The 19,569-nt window shown below is 41.6% G+C and overlaps 1 protein-coding gene across 3 annotated transcripts in view; it reads left to right on the top strand.

Annotated features, from left to right (window-relative positions):
• The first annotated feature begins 774 nt into the window (after positions 1-774).
• The window catches only part of LOC141088663 (rap1 GTPase-GDP dissociation stimulator 1-A-like), a 327,771-nt gene continuing 308,976 nt past the window's right edge, over positions 775-19,569 (top strand). Inside the window, exon 1 of one of the 3 annotated variants that reach the window (XM_073574813.1) lies at positions 775-907. In XM_073574813.1, the coding sequence (XP_073430914.1) occupies positions 904-907 (4 nt within the window). In that variant the 5' untranslated portion in view covers positions 775-903. The remainder of the gene's footprint in view (positions 908-19,569) is intronic. The other 2 variants (XM_073574814.1, XM_073574812.1) reach the window with 2 other exon arrangements.

Raw genomic sequence — 19,569 nt, 5'->3', positions numbered from 1 at the left:
CGCCTCCCATCTTCTAACGATGACATCCTCCTTCTTACTTCTGCCGCGGCTCCTGCACAGGTGTACTTTAAAGTACTGCAGTGCACAGGAGATAGGAAAGGTCAGTGAGGTCCGGCGCCTGCGCACTGCAGTACTATACTCTGCCCTCAACAGGGCCAATAAAGTACGCCTGCGCCAGAGCTGCGGCAGAAGTAAGAAGTAGGACAGCTTTGCTAAAAGATGGGAGGCGCTGGAGCCGACAGCGACACCCATAGGACCGGACGCCCGGGTGGGTATATCTTGTTTTTCTTATCTGATAGGGCAAAAAATAGGTGACAGATTCCCTTGAAACTCTCTTAAGTCACTGTCCCTATCTCTATTGTTGGGAAGTGGTTAAAAATCCCTAGACATTTATTTTCTATCAGTGTCTCACCCCCATAATTTCTATGTTTTTCTCCTCATATATCATGTCTCTACTGTAGCAATATCCCACCCTCGAAAAGAAATCTATTTATAGTGCGGCACAAAGAATAGAGGAAGGATTCCCATTGTAAATGTGTCTAGCTAAATAATACGCGGCTCGGAGAGATGAAATAAAATTCACAGGAAATAGAGAATGGAGTTTGTAAGGCATCTGCCACCATGCTGCAATGTTATTCCTATGTTTACATCTCAGCTCAACACCATTCAATGCTTCCATGTAAGCTGTCATCAGGGATTAAGTAATTAGGGGGTATTAAACGCATTTGAGGAGCTGGGTCATTGAAAAGGGAAAGGGAGGGAGACAGAAACAGAGGGAGCAAGAGAGAGATACAAAAATCTATCCCTTACTCACAGCCTGCAAGCTGTAAGGGACAGATCATCTCTATAGGCTGCATTTTTTTTTTAATTTTCACATCTCCCCTCTTGATATTTACGACAGCGATGGGTGAGTATTGATTGCAGGATGATAGATTGACAGAAGTAGCGATGTTCGGCCAGGCTTCCAGTAGGCAGGAAAGTACAATGCACCGTCGGAATGTAGAACAGCTGAGAAACCATTCCATGTACAAACCTTTGGCATGTGAAGGGCATGCAGAATAGGAGACATCAGTATAGAACCTGACTATGCAGATTATTTGCTTTTAATAGAGATTTTAAAAACTTTGACACATTTTTGCTGAAAAAACATAGAAAATATGGCTATAAGGCCTTCGACCTTGAGCTATGTCAGCTTTGATTCAATGTCATGTAGCCCTCTCTAAATGCTATTGTGTGCATATATAGATAGATAATGTTGGGGATTTTTATATAATATTTGTCAGTTATTATAGTGTGCAAATAGGTATTGCACTTACGAATGTCTCATCTAGAAACAAGACAAATGTTGTAATGTTGTTGTTAAAGAATGCAGATACTAATTAAAAGGGGTTTTCCAAAGGTAATAGAATATGCACATTGCGCACTGTCCACATTCAGCAATAGAGTGACTCCAGATTGCTGAATCTTGACAGTGAGCAATGTACACACTGCCAGGATTCACTTCTATTTCTCTCCATGAGTGGTTATTCCAGAGAGAATGTAATCGAGTCACACCCATGTGGTCACGTGACTGCCCCTTGTGCTGGGTGAAATCTTGACAGTATGCATATTGCGCACTTTCACTATTTGGCAATCTGCAGTCATATAGAATGACTTAAAAATGCCTCTTTAGCCTAAAATACCTTTAAGATGGTTCATATGCTTGAGTTTTGATGTATCACATATTCTTATTTAAGTTGAGACTTTGTGCTTTTTAGTTGAATCGGTCTCAGTGGGCTAAAAAAAAATCCATCATTACAGATTTGGTTAATAAATGTAATTGAGTCACAAAATGCTACTGTTACTGCAAAGTTTATTTTCATAGAATTTTTCATGCAGTTATGCTGCTCGTTTCTTCTAATTATTGATAAGTAATGTCTCTGAATTAAACAATTGTTTTACTATTGGACAAATATGTAATCAACATTTCTTAACATATTTGTTATATATTTTACTAAAAAATATACCTAAGGTTGTGTTATTGTTTTTCTGTTTTTTTTTTAAGCAAATTGCCTACCACATGTTTGATTTTTAGACCACTTTAGGCATTGGCCCTCAATTCTGTCTTCTCTTGCAAACTGCTGTGTCCATGTGAAAAGAGAGCAGCAGTAGTTGTCTAAAACCCACCCCCTTTCCAATGCCATGCACCTATTGGGTGTAGCTATGAGGCACCCATGCCAATGTTATAGTTTCCAGCACCCTACGGATGATTACTGCCATGTTCTTGTAAAGAGGAGTTTGTACAGAATGAGCTACCTACTACAAAATGCATGCAAAAAACAGTAGATAAAACCCAAGACAGAAACAAAATGAAAAATACCCCGTTGTAAATGTATAAGTAAAAGCAATAATGCATATAAATAACATTGGGTACTTGGCAATCACTGTTTTTGATCAAAAAAGCATAAAAGCCATCCAACCAGCATCAAGGTGTACCCAAGTTCAGGATGGTCCTAACTTCTAATATTAAAACCTTCCCATGTGTCATAGTGATATGCTGTGTGAATAAGGGCCAACAGAACATGCTCCTATTTTGCATGCATGCCAACTTGTACTCCAGTTTAATTTTTTCAGTTAAATAACAGAAGTATGACAAGAACACACCCTTCCAATCTCTAATGTGTCTTCTATGTGGTGGAAATGGGAGAGGTGGAATCCAGTCCCAGAACCTTGTAGCATTTTTTTCTAGTAGTATGAGATCCCTTTACATTGTATGTCTTTTATGAATTTTAAAATCTTACATTTTTATAATTAAAAATCCATATCAGGCCGGTTTCACACGTCCTGATATTTCCGGTACCAGAAAAAGCCCTCCAGCAAGTCCAAGTGGCTGTGTTTGGTACACATAAGTGAATGTGGTTGAGCTGCACTACGTGACACAGCTGCATTAGTAGGAAAGGGGTAATATTTGGCTTTCAGGAATATTTGAGTTGTGAGAAGGTACATTACAGTGTGGATAGTATGGAACACAAATTTCCTGTCCCTTAAAGGGAATCTGTCACCCTTTTTTTGGCCTATGAGCTGCCAGCATCGACATCATGGGCTTATCTACAGCATTCTGTAATGCTGTAGATAAGCCCCCGATGTAACCTGAAAGATAAGAAAAAAGAGTTAAATTATACTCACCCTGGTGTCCGGTCCGGTCTGATGGGTGTCGCCGTCCGGTCCGACGCCTCCCATCTTCATACGATGCAGTCATCTTGAGGACAGAGCAGAATACTGCAGTGCGCAGGCGCCGGACCTCTCTGACCTCTCTCGGTGCCTGCGCACTGCAGGACTCTGCTCTGCCCTCAACAGGGCAGAGCAGTGTGCCTGCGACGGAGCCACGACAGGAAAGGAAGAAGAGGATGGCATCGTATGAAGATTGGAGGCGCCGAACCGGACCGCGACACCCATCAGACCGGACTGCCCCCCGGGTGAGCATTACAGAATGTTGTAGATAAGCCCCAGATGTCAATGCCAGCAGCTCATAGGCCAAAAGAAGGGTGACAGATTCCCTTTAACATCACCTCACCCCTTGATATACAGGTGCTTCTCACAAAATTAGAATATCAGCAAAAAGTTAATTTATTTTATTTTTCCAATATACTGTAAAAGTGAAACTCATGTATTATATAATAGTCATTACAAACAGAGTGATCTATTACAAGTTTTTATTTATGTTAATACCATTTAAAAAGAGGTGTGCTGCCGGCACTTCTGTGGTTATCTCAGCTGAGATTGAAATCTACCGGAATGTAGGCTGGACACCAGACTACTGAGGGAATCCAGATGCACGCCAAAAAATAAATCACTTATAGTCTGTTTTTGGACTATAAGTGATTTATTTATTTATGTTAATTAATGTTCATAAATATGGCTTACAGCCAATGAAAACCCAAAAGTCATTATCTGTCATTTAGAATAATTAACAAAAAACAAAGGCTTCCTAAGCGTTTAGAAAGGTTGCTTAGTCTGTTTAAGTAGGCTCCACAATCATGGGGAAGCCTGCTGACTTGACAGATGTCCAGAAGGCAGTCATTGATATACTCCACAAGGAAGGTAAGCCACAAAAGGTCATTGCTAAAGAAGCTGGCTGTTCACAGAGTGCTGTATCCAAGTATATTAATGGAAAGTTGATTAGAAGGAAAAAAATGTGGTAGAAAAAGGTACACAAGCAACCGGGATAACCGCAGCCTTGAAAGGATTGTTAAGAAAAGGCCATTCAAAAATTTGGGGGAGATTCACAAGGAGTGGACTGCTGCTGGAGGCCAAGAAGAAAAAGAACTTGACTGTTGCTCAGTGATCCAAGGTGTTGTTTTCAGATGAAAGTAAATTTTGCATTTAATTTGGAAATCAAGGTCTCAGAGTCTGGAGGAAGAGTGGAGAGGCCACAATCCAAGCTGCTTGAGTTCTAGTGTGAAGTTTCCGCAATCAGTGATGGTTTGGGGAGCCATGTCATCTGCTGGTGTAGGTCCTCTGTGTTTTATCAAGACCAAAGTCAGCACAGAGGTCTACTAGGAAATATTAGACCACTTCATGCTTCCTTCTGCTGACAAGCTTTTTGAAGATGGACAATTCATTCTCCAGCAGGACGTGGCACCTGTCCACACTGCCAAAAGTACCAATATCTGTTTTTAAAACAACAGTATCACTGTGCTTGATTGGCCAGCAAACTCACCTGACCTTAACCACAAAGAGAATCTATGGGGTATTGTCAAGTGGAAGATGAGATACCAGACCAAACAATGCAGACGAGCTGAAGGCTGCTATCAAGGCAACTGGGCTTCCATAACACCTCAGCAGTGCCACAGGCTGATCGCTTCCATGCTACGCCACATTGATGCAATAATTGATGTAAAATGACCAAGTACTGAGTGCATTTACTGAACATACATTTCAGTAGGCCGCCAACATTTCGGATTTTAAAATAATTTTTTCAAGCTGGTGTTATAAAGTATTCTAATTTACTGAGATAATGACTTTTGGGTTTTCATTATCTGTAAGCCATAATCATCTCATCAACATTAACAGAAATAAACACTGGAAATAGATCGCTCTGTTTGTAATGACTCTATAATATATGGGTTTCACTTTTTGTATTGAAGAACTGAAATAAATTAACTTTTTGATTATATTCTAATTTTCTGAGAAGCCCTGTATATGTTATAGGGAATCTGTCACCAGATTTTTGCTACCTAATCTGAAAGGGTATAATGTTGGGAGACACTGATTCCAGCAATGTATGATTCACTAGGCTACTTGCTGTAGTTTTAGTAAAATCATTGTTTCATGAGCAGGTTATCACTAGTGGACAATTAAACCTCCTGCCTTGTAGTCCTCCATATTCAAGAGCTCTGTACAATGTCACCCCCGGCAGCCTTCTGCCTATGCACAGAGTACCCAGAAAACTACCAATCAGTGATGTGGGTGGGGTTATACAGAGCTGAGCAATCCAAGAACTGGTAGATCTGCGGCAGATAAAAGCAGTGATTTTATCAAAACTGCAGCAATCACTGCATCACTGAAATAAAAGTCTTTGTCCCTACATCATGCTGGTGATAGATACCCTTTAAGGAAGTTAAAGAGCAGCAGAAGAAGTGTAGTACATAGCTATGGTATTGGATCTGAAAGAGATCCTGACAGCTGGTAGGTGCTGCTCGATCTACATGCAGCATGTATCAGTCACTGGCAATATGATACCAGCCAGGTAAGTTTGACTCGAAACAATGCAGCATTTTTAAGAAAAACATACTTTAAAGCCACCATGGACAGAACCGCTCTATAGAGTAGTCAGATAGGTGGGTCCTCGGCGGTTTCTCCCTACAAGCTTCCCTAAAGTGACAGGTCTCTGTCTACATGCACATATTGGAAGAGACCTGTGACTCCTGGGCAGTGGACGGGGAGAAGCTCCCAGAGACCCACCTGCCTGACTACTCTACAGTGCGATTTGGTGCATGGTGACTTTTAAAGTATATTTTTCTCAGAAAAGTTGCATCGTTTTAGAGTCAAACATACCTGGCTGAAATCATGCTGCCAGAGCCTGATGCATGCTTCTCGTAGATTGAGCAGCATGTATCAGCCGTCAGGTTCTCTTAAAAGTAGAGCATAAATGTTATCCATGAGGCAAGCGATACTAAATTCTCACGGCAGCAGAAAATAAAATCTGGACATGTGCATTAGTATGGCCCTGTGCACACCGAAAGCCCATGGCTATGGTGTTGTAAACAGTGGTGAAGGAAACATAGCCAGGCTCAGACTGGCCCAGAGGAGAACAGGAGAGTCCTCCGGTGGGCCCCCATGCAGCAATGGGCCACCTCCTTCTTATATGAGCAGTACTAGTCACAATATACATGATTCACTGTTAATAAACAAAGGCAGGATGCGTCTTGTTTTATCCACCAACCCAGGGTATTACTATAAAAATTTGAGAATGTGGGTAAAGTCATGTTTGTATGTAGCTGAATAGTGGGGCACTGGACTTACTGGCAGACCCTTGGCACTCAGTCCAACACTGATCATGGTTGATAGTAATGTTGGATATTAAACTATGTAAATTTAAAGAAAGAAAGAAAAAGAGAAGAGTACATAAAAATCAAAGAATATCTTGATTATGCATTATAGTTTGAGGCATTCCAGGCACAAAAAACACCATTGAAAGGCAAATAGAAATCTGATAAACCCACTGGAGTGTATTTATGTGAACAAGCTGTCAAACAAAATGCTCACATGGGAAACACAACATATATTACTACATCAATCATTTTACTAATCAAAAGTTATTAATAATGTTTACTTGACGTGCACTCGGTTCACAGAGCAATGGATGCAGAAGTTGCAGTGGCATGCCTCCTTGGCAGTTTATATACAGCAGGCAGTTGTGATGGGATGAAGCCAGTGTAACTTCTCTTGAAAATGCTGAGATTTAAAAAAAAAAGAGATAAATATGTATTTATCTGATAATCAAAACTACTTAATACAATCTGTTAGCTTTGGAGGTACATTAAATGATTAGTGCGGAATGTAATTGCTTCCCAAATGCCTTCAATCAGAGGCAAGAAGTAGACAAGGACATTCAATGGCCTCATTCAGATAGACACATTTCATACTATTCACAAAAACAAAAAGAAAAAGAAAAACCCCTAAAAAATACATTTTAATTCGATGATTAAAATATCAGAATTCAAAAATCTAAATAGATACACAAATCAAAAAAAGGGGGAACTAGTCTCACCCTATTGGGCCCTAACACTGACCCTACCTGACTGCGGAGGTTGGCACCCTAGTTGTTGATGATGTGGACCCCCGCTCAACGACGGTAACCCTAGGAACCCTAGAACACCCTATAAACAAACAAAAAGTGTTTTCCTTGCTCTTAAGAATTATTTAGCTTCTTGCTGGAAGAAAGAACAAATTCCCAAATTCTCTGACATTGTAGACAAATTAAAACAACATAGTCTTCTGGAAAAAAATTTTGCTGCTATTAATAATTTTCAGAATAAATATTATAAAAAACTAGATGTGTGCCCGATGCTATCACATCGGGAGGGCAGTAATATCACGATGGGGGCAGCTTTGTGGCGCTGGGGGTGGTGGCCCACCCACTTCCATGCAGTCACAACTGTCAGGAAAGCGGCCTGTGCTGGAGATGGTGTGCGCACCCAATCTCCAGCACAGGCATCAAGCCACGGTCTTTCCTGACGGCTGTGACTGCAGGGAAGTGGGTGGGTGGGCAGGATCCGGCGCGTGTAGTAAGGCGGTGGGTCCTGGTGGGGGTCCGGCAGAGGCATCCCTCTCATTACTCCCCCCTCATTACACCCTCTCATTACACCCCATCATTACACCCCTTCATTACACCCTCTCATTATACCCCCTTAATTGCACCCCTCTCATTATATTCCCTTGTTACACCCCTTTCACAGCCTCGTGAATGCAGCGGCGGCCTGGATCCGAGCGGCAGCTGGGATCTGAGCTGCGGCTGGGATTCAAGCAGCAGCCGGGATCCCAGCGGCGGTGGGGATCGCAGCGGCGTTCGGAATCACAGCGGCAGCCTGGATCCGAGCAGCAGCTAGGATCCAAGCGGCGGTTGGGATCGCAGCAGTGGCTTGGATCTGAGCGGCAGCCCATTTTTTAGGCGGAAAAATGCCCCTTTCAGTGTCTACTTGAGGTATTGTCCCAGGAGGTCAGCAGGGAAGGGGGAGCACGGCTGTCAGATCATACTCACCCCCTCTTGGTGTGGTCTCTGCAGTCCCTGCTTCTCTGATGGTCTCCGGCGCCGCAGCTCTTCCTGTGTACAGCGGTCATGTGGTACCGCTCATTATAGTAATGAATATGCTCATACACATGAAGAGCTGCAGCACCGGAGACCATCAGAGAAGCAAGGACTGCAGAGACTGCACCAGGAGGGGGTGAGTATGATGGGGAGGACGGGGGGAGCCATGCAATATTCACCTGTCCCCGTTCTGCCACGCACCGCTCTGTCTTCTGCGTCCTCTGGCTGTGACGTTTAGGTCAGAGGGCGCGATAATGTGGTTAGTGCGCGCCCTCTGCCTGAACAGTCACTGCAGAGACCCGGAAGACAGAACGGCATGCGGCAGTGGAACGGGGACAGGTGAATATCACAGGTGCTGGGGCTCTGAGCAAGCAGGGACACCGGCACCTGGCCCCCATAGCGCGCCAGTGTCCCCGCCTGCTCAGGACACCAGCACCTGGCCCCCAGCGACGAGAGGTGAATATGTCATTTTTTTAGTTTTAATTGCAGCAGCATATGGGGCATATATATCTATGGAGCATCTTATGGGGCCATCAACCTTCATGGAGCATTATATGGGGCATATTCTATGGAGCATCTTATGGGGCCATCAACCTTTATAGAGCATTATATGGGGCATATTATTCTATGGAGCATCTTATGGGGCCATTAACCTTTATGGAGCAGCATATGGGGCATATATATTTCATTGGAGCGTCTTATGGGGCCATAAACCTTTATGGAGCATTATATGGGGTATATTATTCTATAGAGCAATCTTATAAGGCCATCAACCTTTATGGAGCAGCATATGGGACATATTATTCTATGGATCATCCTATGGGGCCATTATTGACCTTTGTTCAGCATTACATGGGGCATATTTTTTGTATGGAGCATCTCATGGGGTCCATCATGAACTGTATGGAGCATTATATGGGGCGTATTTTGTATGGAGCATCTTATGGGGCCCATCTTGAACTTTATGGAGCATTATATGAAGCGTATTTTGCATAAAGCATCTTATGGGGCCCATTATGAACTGTATGGAGCATTATATGGGGCTCCTGATTCAATATGGATATTCAAAAACATTTAACCTACTGATGTCTCAATTAATTTTACTTTTATTGGTATCTATTTTTATTTTTGAAATTTACCAGCAGCTGCTGCATTTCCTACCCAAGGCTTATACTCGAGTCAATAAGTTTTCCCAGTTTTTTATGGTAAAATTAGGGGCCTCGGCTTATACGCAGGGCAGCTTATACTCAAGTATATATGGTACATTTTAACAAGGTGTTTTTCCATTCTAACTACGGTAGCAACCAGAAGTTTTGCTTTTTTTTAAAGGTGTGATTACTTCTGTCTGTTTGTTGTGATGCATTTTCCTGGTGATGAATTGAAAGTGCATGAAGTTGTTGTCATGCAAGACCTTAATTTTAACCAAAATGCTTTAGAATACAGGTATAGTCATTTAACTAAAGAAAAATGACCGAAAAGTTTTGCATATACTAGTTATTGATCACAAAATCAGGTATATTCTCATTCTCAGTAAATGCTGTGGTTTGGACGCTGCGTACATCCGCAGCATCCAACCTGCAGCTGCCAGATGTTACAGCATAGTTGATGGGATTTCAAGAAATTGGATTTCACAAAATTGGATGTGTGCTTAGTATCATTGTCTTGCTGGAATTTCCAGCCCCTGCCTACTTTGGCTTTTACCATGTGGCAGCATTACATTCTCCAGTATATCCTTGTACATGGAAACATTCATATTTCCATCAATTCTATGCAGAGTGCCAATGGCAGATGCAGAGAAGCAGTCCCAAACCATGACATTGCCACCATGTTTCACTGTAGGTGTTTGGTAACTTACATCATTACATTTTCTGATTAGGTGATATATAGTGCTCGCCATCACTACCAAACAGATTGAACTTGGATTCATCCGACGAAAACACCTTAGACCAATCTGACCCTTTCCATTGGCTGTGTTCTTAGGCAAACTCAAGTCAGATCTTCCGAAAGGCTTCTTGACTGGAAGTGAAAGGCTTCTTGACTGGAAGTGAAAGGCTTCTTGACTGGAACTTGTGCATTCAACCCTACTGGTCTTAGCCGTCACACCACATTTTAGTGACTCACTTTAACCCCATATTATTCATTTATTTTGTGCAAAATCTGTACAGCACTGTTATGGACATCAGATACTGACTTTTTTTTAATAATGTGATCAACTTTCGAGGAAGTTTTCCATGGTTGTCCACTTCTAGGTTTGTCACCTGTTTCATAACCTTCTTTTTCTTTTTTAATATACGTGACACTTGACTGAGAACAGTTGGATTCCATAGCTACCTCTTTTTGGCTTTAGTCTGACTTCACTCTCAGAATAATAATCCTCCTGACATCTGGTAATAAATTTGGCTTTGTCTTTGCCATGTTTTAACCGAAAAACACAAAGAAAATTTTTGAAAACTAACACATAAAGGGATAAAATGATGTCAAACACAACTTACATCCTTATAGCTGACAACCATTGTCTTCCAGTTTACTAAAATCTCCAGGAAACTGGCAGAAGTAATCACACTTTTTTTTAAAAATGCTAAACTTTTGGTCGCTACTGTATATTATGATCCTAAAAAACTAGACCCTATAAAAGAAAACACGGATCACAGCTAATTCCTTGCTGGTGTACACTGAATGCTCACACTCACATGCTCCTGACAACTGCAGGCAGTCAATTTTCTATATTTTAAAGCAGCGATGCACTCCCTGTAGCCTGGTAGCCATATGATGCCCTCAGTGCCTACTGGCTGTGCAAATGTATTGTCTATGTTAGGGAGTAGAGGAGTTTCAGGTAACATTAATGGTGCATTATGTGGCCATTTTTGCGACCATGTCATCTAGGTAAACAGTAGATGAAGGAAAAAGGTGGCCATGTATGAGTGCTGCCACAATCATTGTAGTTTATGGAAGAATGGAAACACTTGACTTTACCAGTATCTTGCATAAACTACAATAGAGAAAGCCGAATCCAAGGTTTCCTCCTTTCTGATAGCATAAAGGAAAAAAAGAGGACCTCTGTCACCCTAATAGGGGGGTTTTCCTAAAAAAGGAATTAGCACCTTTTATATACATCAAGTTCCAAATTATTATGCAAATTATATTTTTCTCTGATTTTTCTAAATGGTCGGTGCAAATGACAGTCAGTCTAATAAAGTCATCACCTGTTAGAGTATACATCGAATTTTATTGAAGAAACCTCCCAATGATAACAGTATAATCTTTAAAACGAATAAAAACTCAAAATGCACTGTTCCAAATTATTAGGCACAGTAGAATTTCTAAACATTTGATATGTTGTAAAGAACTGAAAATGCTCTTTTGTGGAATTTGCAGCATTAGGAGGTCACATTCACTGAACAAAAAAGCAATTTAACTCCAAAACATCCTAACAGGTCAAGTTACATGTTAACATAGGAACCCTTCTTTGATATCACCTTCACAATTCTTGCATACATTGAACTTGTGAGTTTTTGGAGAGTTTCTGCTTGTATTTCTTTGCATGAAGTCAGAATAGCCTCCCAGAGCTACTGTTTTGATGTGAACTGCCTCCCACCTTCATGGATCTTTTGCTTGATGATACTCCAAAGATTCTCATTAGGGTTGAGGTTAGGGGAAGATGGTGGCCACACCATGATTTTATCTCATTTTATGCCCATAGCAGCCAATAGACTCAGAGGTATTCTTTGCAGCATGAGATGGTGCATTATCATGCATGAAGATGATTTTGCTCCTGAAGGCACGTTTCTGCTTTTATACCATGGAAGAAAGTTGAGAGTCAGAAATTCTATATACTTTGCAGAGGTCATTTTCACACCTTCAGGAACCTTATAGGGCCCTAACAGATGTTTCCCCATTTTTCCAGCCCAAAACATGACTCCTCCACCTACTTGCTGACTTCGCAGCCTTGTTGGGACATGGTGGCCATCCACCAACCATCCACTACTCCATCCTTCTGGACCATCCAGGGTTGCTCGACACTCATCAGTAAACAAGACTGTTTGAAAATTAGTCTTCAGGTATGTCTGGGCCCACTGCAACCATTTCTGCTTGTGAGCACTGTTTAGGGGTGGCCAAATAGTAGGTTTATGCACCACAGCAAGCCTTTGAAGGATCCTACACCTTGAGGTTCGAGGGACTCCTGAGGCACCAGCAGCTTCAAATATCTGTTTGCTGGTTTGCAATGGCTTTTTACCAGCTGCTCTCTTATTCCGATGAACTTGCCTGGCAGAAACCTTCCTCATTCTGCCTTTAATAGCACGAACACGTCTGTTCTCAGAATCAGCCACAAATCTCTTAGCAGTATGATAATCATGCTTGAGTTTTCGGGAAATATCTAATGTTTTCATTCCTTGACCAAGGCATTGCACTATTTGATGCTTTTCAGCAGCAGAGATCCTTTTTCTTTCCCATGTTACGTGAAAACTGTGGCCTGCTTAATTGTGTGGAACATCCAGTTTACCTTTTATTGGGCTCACATAGCAAACTAATTATCACAGGTATCTGAAATTGATTTCAGTGATCCAAATAACCCTGAGATACAATACCATCAATGGGTTTCATTGGAAAAAAAAACCGCTATGACACTTAAAACCAATTTGCATGATAATTTGGAACATGGTGTATTTATATTATGATGTTTTGTTTCTGCCCATGGGGTTAGTTCAACCTCACCATGTAGCCCTCGCACCAAAAAAAGGTGTGTTCCTGTTTTAAAGGTAACCCGTCAGGAGACTCATCATTCCCCAACCATAGGCGGCATTAGAAACAGCATTTTTTTACTCTAAAACCCTGCAGCAATTCAGAGAAACTGCAGACAATTATAAGGTGAGAAACTGAAGAAGATTCAAAGAGGCATCTACATACTTAGTTTGACTAAAGGTACTGTCACACTAAGTGATATCGCTAGCAATATCGCTATAACTTGTGACGTTATAGCGATATTGCTAGCGATATCGCTGTGTGTGATACTTACCTCCGATCGCTCCCCCGCTGCTTATCACTGATCGTGCGAGAACGTCCAGGACTGTTTCTCGTCGTCAGCTTCCTGCGGCACTTCCTGTGGAGAGGCGAGCGTGGAGCCGGGCGGGAGGATGCAGGATCGCCTAGTGTGACAAGTAAGTAGAGACCCCCGTCCCCAGCGATGTCGCTGGTGAGATCTGCCTGTGTAGCAGCTCACTAGCGACCACTTAGCGATGTATCAGCGATCCTGACGCGTCATATCGCTGGTCAGGATCGCTGGTACATTGCTAAGTGTGACAGTACCTTAACATGTCCCTTCCTATATGTGGCATGAGTGAGCAACCCCTCTATGGCCAAGAAACCTATTGTTTCTGTCATGTATGGGATGTGGATGTCCACTTGACATGGGGTCAATTTATCTACTACAAAAAGTCTACATTTTTTTGTAACAGAAAATAATAAGGAACACGATTTTTTACTTTTTTTGGAAAGCAGTAATCACATTGAAATCACCTATGCTGCTTTAGAGTTGGTGTAGATGTAGTCATCATGCTCAGGTTCCCAAAGGCACTTGGTATATGTCAGCATGCCATCTCTTCAATTTGGGAGAATATCCTCATAGAAAATAGATGTCTTGTACACTGTTCTCCTGATTGACCCCTATCATGAGAGGGGGAGAAACACGTTGGGATGGACATTAGCACATTTACAAATAAGTACTTCATAAATATCATTTATCAATATTAGCTATTATGTGTGATCATGTTTCTGTGTCTTTATATATTTCCGATGGGCTATCAGTTAAGATATAATTTATTATGTCCCTGTTTTTTAATATGCATACCCTAGGACATGTATTAACTATTTGGGGCCATTGGGCAAGTGCAATGTCTGAAATTCTGTAAATATGCTAGTTTGAAAGTGCAAATCTCCGGGAATGTTCATCTTATTTGACGGTCCTAGGTCATTGGGCTTGTGCAATATACCTTTATGTGTCACCTGGGGACTACACAGGATCATAATCCAGACAACACTCGGATCTGGTTCTGTATGAAAAATGCTCATAATACTTGCTATTTTGATGAGGAGTATGTGAACTACTAATGAATCATTGATATGTGATTGACATTTTATGTGTCTTGGACACGACTATCTCCTTTGGTGTATTGTCAAAGAAGCCTTAGGTTACCAATTGGGATATTTGTGATCACATATACCTATTTGTTGTTCATTTACTCATGGTAGTGCTACCTCCTTGTAGGGTATAGCAGGGTTATTGAGGGTGAGCCGACCATATGCTGGGGCGCCATATCACTCTTTAGGATGCCAACCACCTTGGCAAGATAGGGAAACTATCAGGCCAAAACTAGGGTCAGTATCCCAATTGTCAATACTTTACCTGCTTGTCACGCCAGACATCACTTTTGCCAGTTTTAGTCATAAAGCGCCCATGATATTCACTGTTTATCTAATGATGTATATGTGAACTATTTCTAATTGTGTAATTGATAAGACAGGATCGACATTCATATTAGTTTATTTGACACAACTATTTTCCAATATGCATTGTCATAGTTTTTAGGTTTTCTTTTGGATTACTTTTTGGCCACACATACCTTTTTGTTGCTATTTTAATTATTTACCGTGGTGCTACCTTTTTACAGCGTCAAATAAGGTCACTGAGGGTGAGTCAATGTTGAACAGGGGTGCCACACTGTTCCTTAAAATGCCAACCTCCGCTAACCATTAGGCCGAAATTAGGACCAGTATCCTTATAGCTCACATCTGTGACATACTGCTTCAAGACAAAAAGCCCCCACTTTTTAATATTGATCTAGTAAAGTTGTTGTATACAGTAGGTGGGTCTTTTGTAGTGTTTTGGGTTCACTTGGTATGGGTTGAGTGAAGGCACTTCATGTTTCTGAAAAAAAAAAGACACATATGCATGTTTTTCTCAATATCTGAAATGAAATCAGAATAAATATTTTCCATTTTAGGTCACTTAAGATTACCATAATTATTAATATTTTCCAAATGCCAGAATAATGAAAGGGAGAGTATGTTTTAAGGCATTTTATTACTTACTACAAAGTCAAAAGTCTACATACATTTCATTAGTATTTGGTACAATTGCTCTTAAACTGAATGACTTGGGTCAAACATTTGGGATATCCTTCCACAAGCTTCTCACAATATTTGGTCGGAATTTGGGCTCATTCCTCCTGATAAAACTGGTGTAACTGATCAAGGTTTGTAGGTCGCCTTGCTTGCACCTGCCTTTTCAGCTTTGCCCATACATTTTCAATAGGATTGAGATCAGGGCTTTGTGATGGCCACTCCAAAACATTGATGTTGTTATCCTTAAGGCCTCTTTCACACATCCAGTTTTCAGCATCAGGCGCGATGCGGCGAAAAGTGTAAAAACCGGATCCGGTTTTTCCCCCATTCAGTTTCATTATTGCCGCATCGCGCCGGATACCTATGCGGCGTATCCGGTTTTTGCCTGATCCGGCAAAAACAGCCTGTCCGGCGTCTGGAAAAAACGTTCCATGTAACGTTTTTTTGCAGCGCCGGACCGGCTTTTTCCACAGCGCATGCCCGGACTCTGTGAATGTTAACCCCACAAGTGCCCGGCGAGAGAGAGAGAGATCTCTCTCTGTCACCCGGACACTTGTGAGAGATCTCTCTCGCCGGGCACTTGTGGGGTTAACACTCACAGTGTCTGGGTGAGAGAGAGAGATCTCTCTGTGGGGTTAACCCCACAAGTGCCCAGCAAGAGAGAGAGATTCTCTTGCCTGGACACTAATGTTAACCCCCCATGTCTCTCTCTCTCCACCCCCCTCCCCTCTCCTCCCCTCCCCTCTCCTATCCTCTCCTCCCCTCACCTCCCTTTCAGCAGCTGTCTCATTGGCTGCCTCTGTCCTGCGGCTCCTTTAATAATGTCCGAGCCGTATCATCTCGCCGCACACACATCCGGTGTCACGGCTGCAGGCCGGATCCGGCGGCCCGGCTTTTCGCCGCACGCCGCCGGACCCCACACACCGGATGTGTGAAAGTAGCCTTAGCCACTTTGTTACCATTTTGGCAGTATTCTTCGGGTCATTGTCCATTTCGAAATCCCATTTCCGCCCAAGCTTTAACTTCCTGGCCGATTTCTTGAGATGTTGCTTCAGTATTACCATATTACAACATAATCTCCTTTTCTCATGATGCCGTCTATTTTGTGAAGTGCACCTGTCACTCCTGCAGCAAAACAACCCCACATGATGCTACACCCCCCATGTTTCACAGTTTTTAGGCTTGCAAGCTTCTCCCTTTTTCCTCCAAATGTAATTATGGTAATTATGCCCATAAAGTTCAATTTTAGTTTAATCAGACCACAGGACATGTCTCCACAAATTAAGGTTTTTGTTCCTGCGTGCATTTGCAAACATTAATCTGGCTTTTATATGTTTCTTTTGGAGTAATGGTTACCTCCTGCCAGAGTGGAGATTCAGCCCATGTTGATATAGTACTAGTTTCACTGTGGATAATGACATAATCTTACCAGCTTCCATCATCATCTTCATAAGGTCTTTTGCTTTTGTCATTGGGTTGATATGCACATGTCGGGGACGAAAGCACATTCATCTCTTGGACACAGAACCCATCTCTTTCCTGAGTGGTATGAAGGCTGGACATTGCCATCTTGTTTGTACTTGCGTATGATTGTTTGTACTGATGAACGAGGCACCTTCAGGTATCTTTAAATTGCACCCAAGGATGAGCCAGACTTGTGCAAGTCCACAATTCTCTTCCTGACATCTTGGCTGATTTCTTTAGACTTTCCTATGATGCTGAAACAAAGAAGCAATGTGTTTCAGGTGTGCTTTAAAATACATCCACAGGTGTGTCTGTAATTAACTCAGATGTTGCAAAAAATAACAAAAGATTCCAAACACATGACATCATCTTATGAGCAGTCCAGAATTGTTTAACGACACAATCATTCCAGTGTATTTAAACTTTTGACTTTGTAGTAAATAATAAAAATGCCTTAAAACATTCTTTCTCTCTCATTATTCTGGCATTTGGCAAATATTAATAATTGTGATAATCCTAATTGATCTAAAATCGGAAAGGTTTATGCTGGTTTCATTTCAGATATTGATAAACAATGCATACAGTGTCTTGCAAAAGTATTCACCCCCCTGGAACCTTTCAACCTTTTCCCACATATCATGCTTCAAACATAAAGATACCAAATGTAAATTTTTTGTGAAGAATCAACAATAAGTGGAACACAATTGTGAAGTTGAATGAAATTTATTGGTTATTTTAAATTTTCGTGAAAATTCAAAAACTGAAAAGTGGAGCGTGCAATATTATTCGGCTCCTTTACTTTCAGTGCAGCAACCTCACTCCAGAAGTTAATTGTGGATCTCTGAATGATCCAATGTTGTCCTAAATGACTAATGATGATAAATATCCACCTGTGTGTAATCATGTCTCCGTATAAATCCACCTGCTCTGTGATAGTCTCAGGGTTCTGTTTGAAGCACAGAAAGCATCATGAAGACCAAGAAACACAACAGTCTGGTCCGAGAGACTGTTGTGGTGAAGTTTAAAGCTGGATTTCGATACAAAATGATTTCCAAAACTTTAAACATCCCAAGTAGCACTGTGCAAGCGATCATAGTGAAATGTACGGAGTATCATACCACTGCAAATCTACCAAGACCTGGCCGTCCCTCTAAACTTTCATCTCAAACAAGGAGAAGACTGATCAGAGATGCAGCCAGGAGGCCCATGATCACTCTGGATGAACTGCACAGATCTACAGCTGCACAGATCTACAGCTGAGGTGGGACAGTCTGTCGATAGGACAACAATCAGTCGTACACTGCACAAATCTGGTCTTTATGGAAGAGTGGCAAGAAGAAAGCTATTTCTCAAAGATATCCATAAAAAGTGTCATTTAAAGTTTGCAACAAGCCACCTGGGAGACACGCCAAACATGTGGTAGAAGGTGCTCTGGTCAGATGAAACCAAAATCGAACTTTTTGGCAACAATGCCAAATGATATGTTTGGCGTAGAGGCAACATAGCTCATTACCCTGAACACACCATCCCCACTGTCAAATATGGTGGTGGCAGCATCATGGTTTGGGCCTGATTTGGGCCTGATTTGGGCCTGATTGGGCCTGATTTTCTTCAGCGGGGACAGGGAAGATGGATAAAATTGATGGGAAGATGGATGGAGCCAAATACAGGACCATTACTGAAGAAAATCTGTTGGAGTCTGTAAAAGACCTGAGACTGGGATGGAGATTTGTCTTCCAACAAGACAATGATACCAAACATAAAGCAAAATCTACAATGGAATGGTTCGCAAATAAACGTATCCAGGTGTGAGAATGGCCAAGTCAAAGTCCAGACCTGAATCCAATCAAGAATCTGTGGAAAGAGTTGAAAACTGCTGTTCACAAACGATCTCCATCAAACCTCACTGAGCTCGAGCTGCTTGCCAAGTAAAAATGGGCAAGAATTTCTGTCTCTCGATGTACAAAACTGATAGAGACATACCCCAAGTGACTTGCAGCTGTAATTGCAGCCAAAGGTGGTGCAACAAAGTATTAAGTTAAAGGAGCCGAATAATATTCAGTTTTTGAATTTCCATAAAAATTTAAAATAACCAATAAATTTCGTTCAACTTCACAACTGTGTCCCACTTGCTGTTGATTCTTCACCAAAAATTTAAATTTGGTATCTTTATGTTTGAAGCATGATATGTGGGAAAAGGTTGAAAAGTTCTAGGGGGCTGAATACGTTCGCAAAGCACTGTATGTGTCTTTTTATATAGTTTGCGTAAACTTCTGGTTTCAACTGTAGCTTTTGAGCAAGATAAGTATCTTGTGTTCTGAATATACGTTTCATGTTATTTTTACATGTCTGAATGCTATCCTGTCACTTTAAACCCTCCCTGGAATAGAATTCTCCGTTAGGGACCCTTACCAAAATAGTGCAATGCCTTGGACAACTTTGAAAACATTAAATATTTCTTGAAAACCGAAGCATGATCATCGTACTGGAGAGATTTGTGGCTGATACAGATCAAACAGCAACAAGCGGCAAACAGGTATTTGAAGCTGCTGGTGCCTCTGGAGTCCTGTGAACCTCAATGTGTATGATCCTCTAAAGGAGTTTAGTTGTGCATAAACCTACAGTTAGGCCACCCCTAAAGAGTACTCCCAAGCAGAAATGGTTGCAGTGAGCCCAGACATACATGAAGACAAATT

This window comes from Dendrobates tinctorius, unplaced genomic scaffold (assembly GCF_039654945.1).
Source record: "Dendrobates tinctorius isolate UK_male_01 unplaced genomic scaffold, ASM3965494v1 ptg000040l, whole genome shotgun sequence".
NCBI classification, from domain to species: Eukaryota; Metazoa; Chordata; class Amphibia; order Anura; family Dendrobatidae; genus Dendrobates; species Dendrobates tinctorius.
Note: the sequence above shows the minus strand (reverse complement) of the source record. Positions and strands in the feature narration are given on the sequence as shown.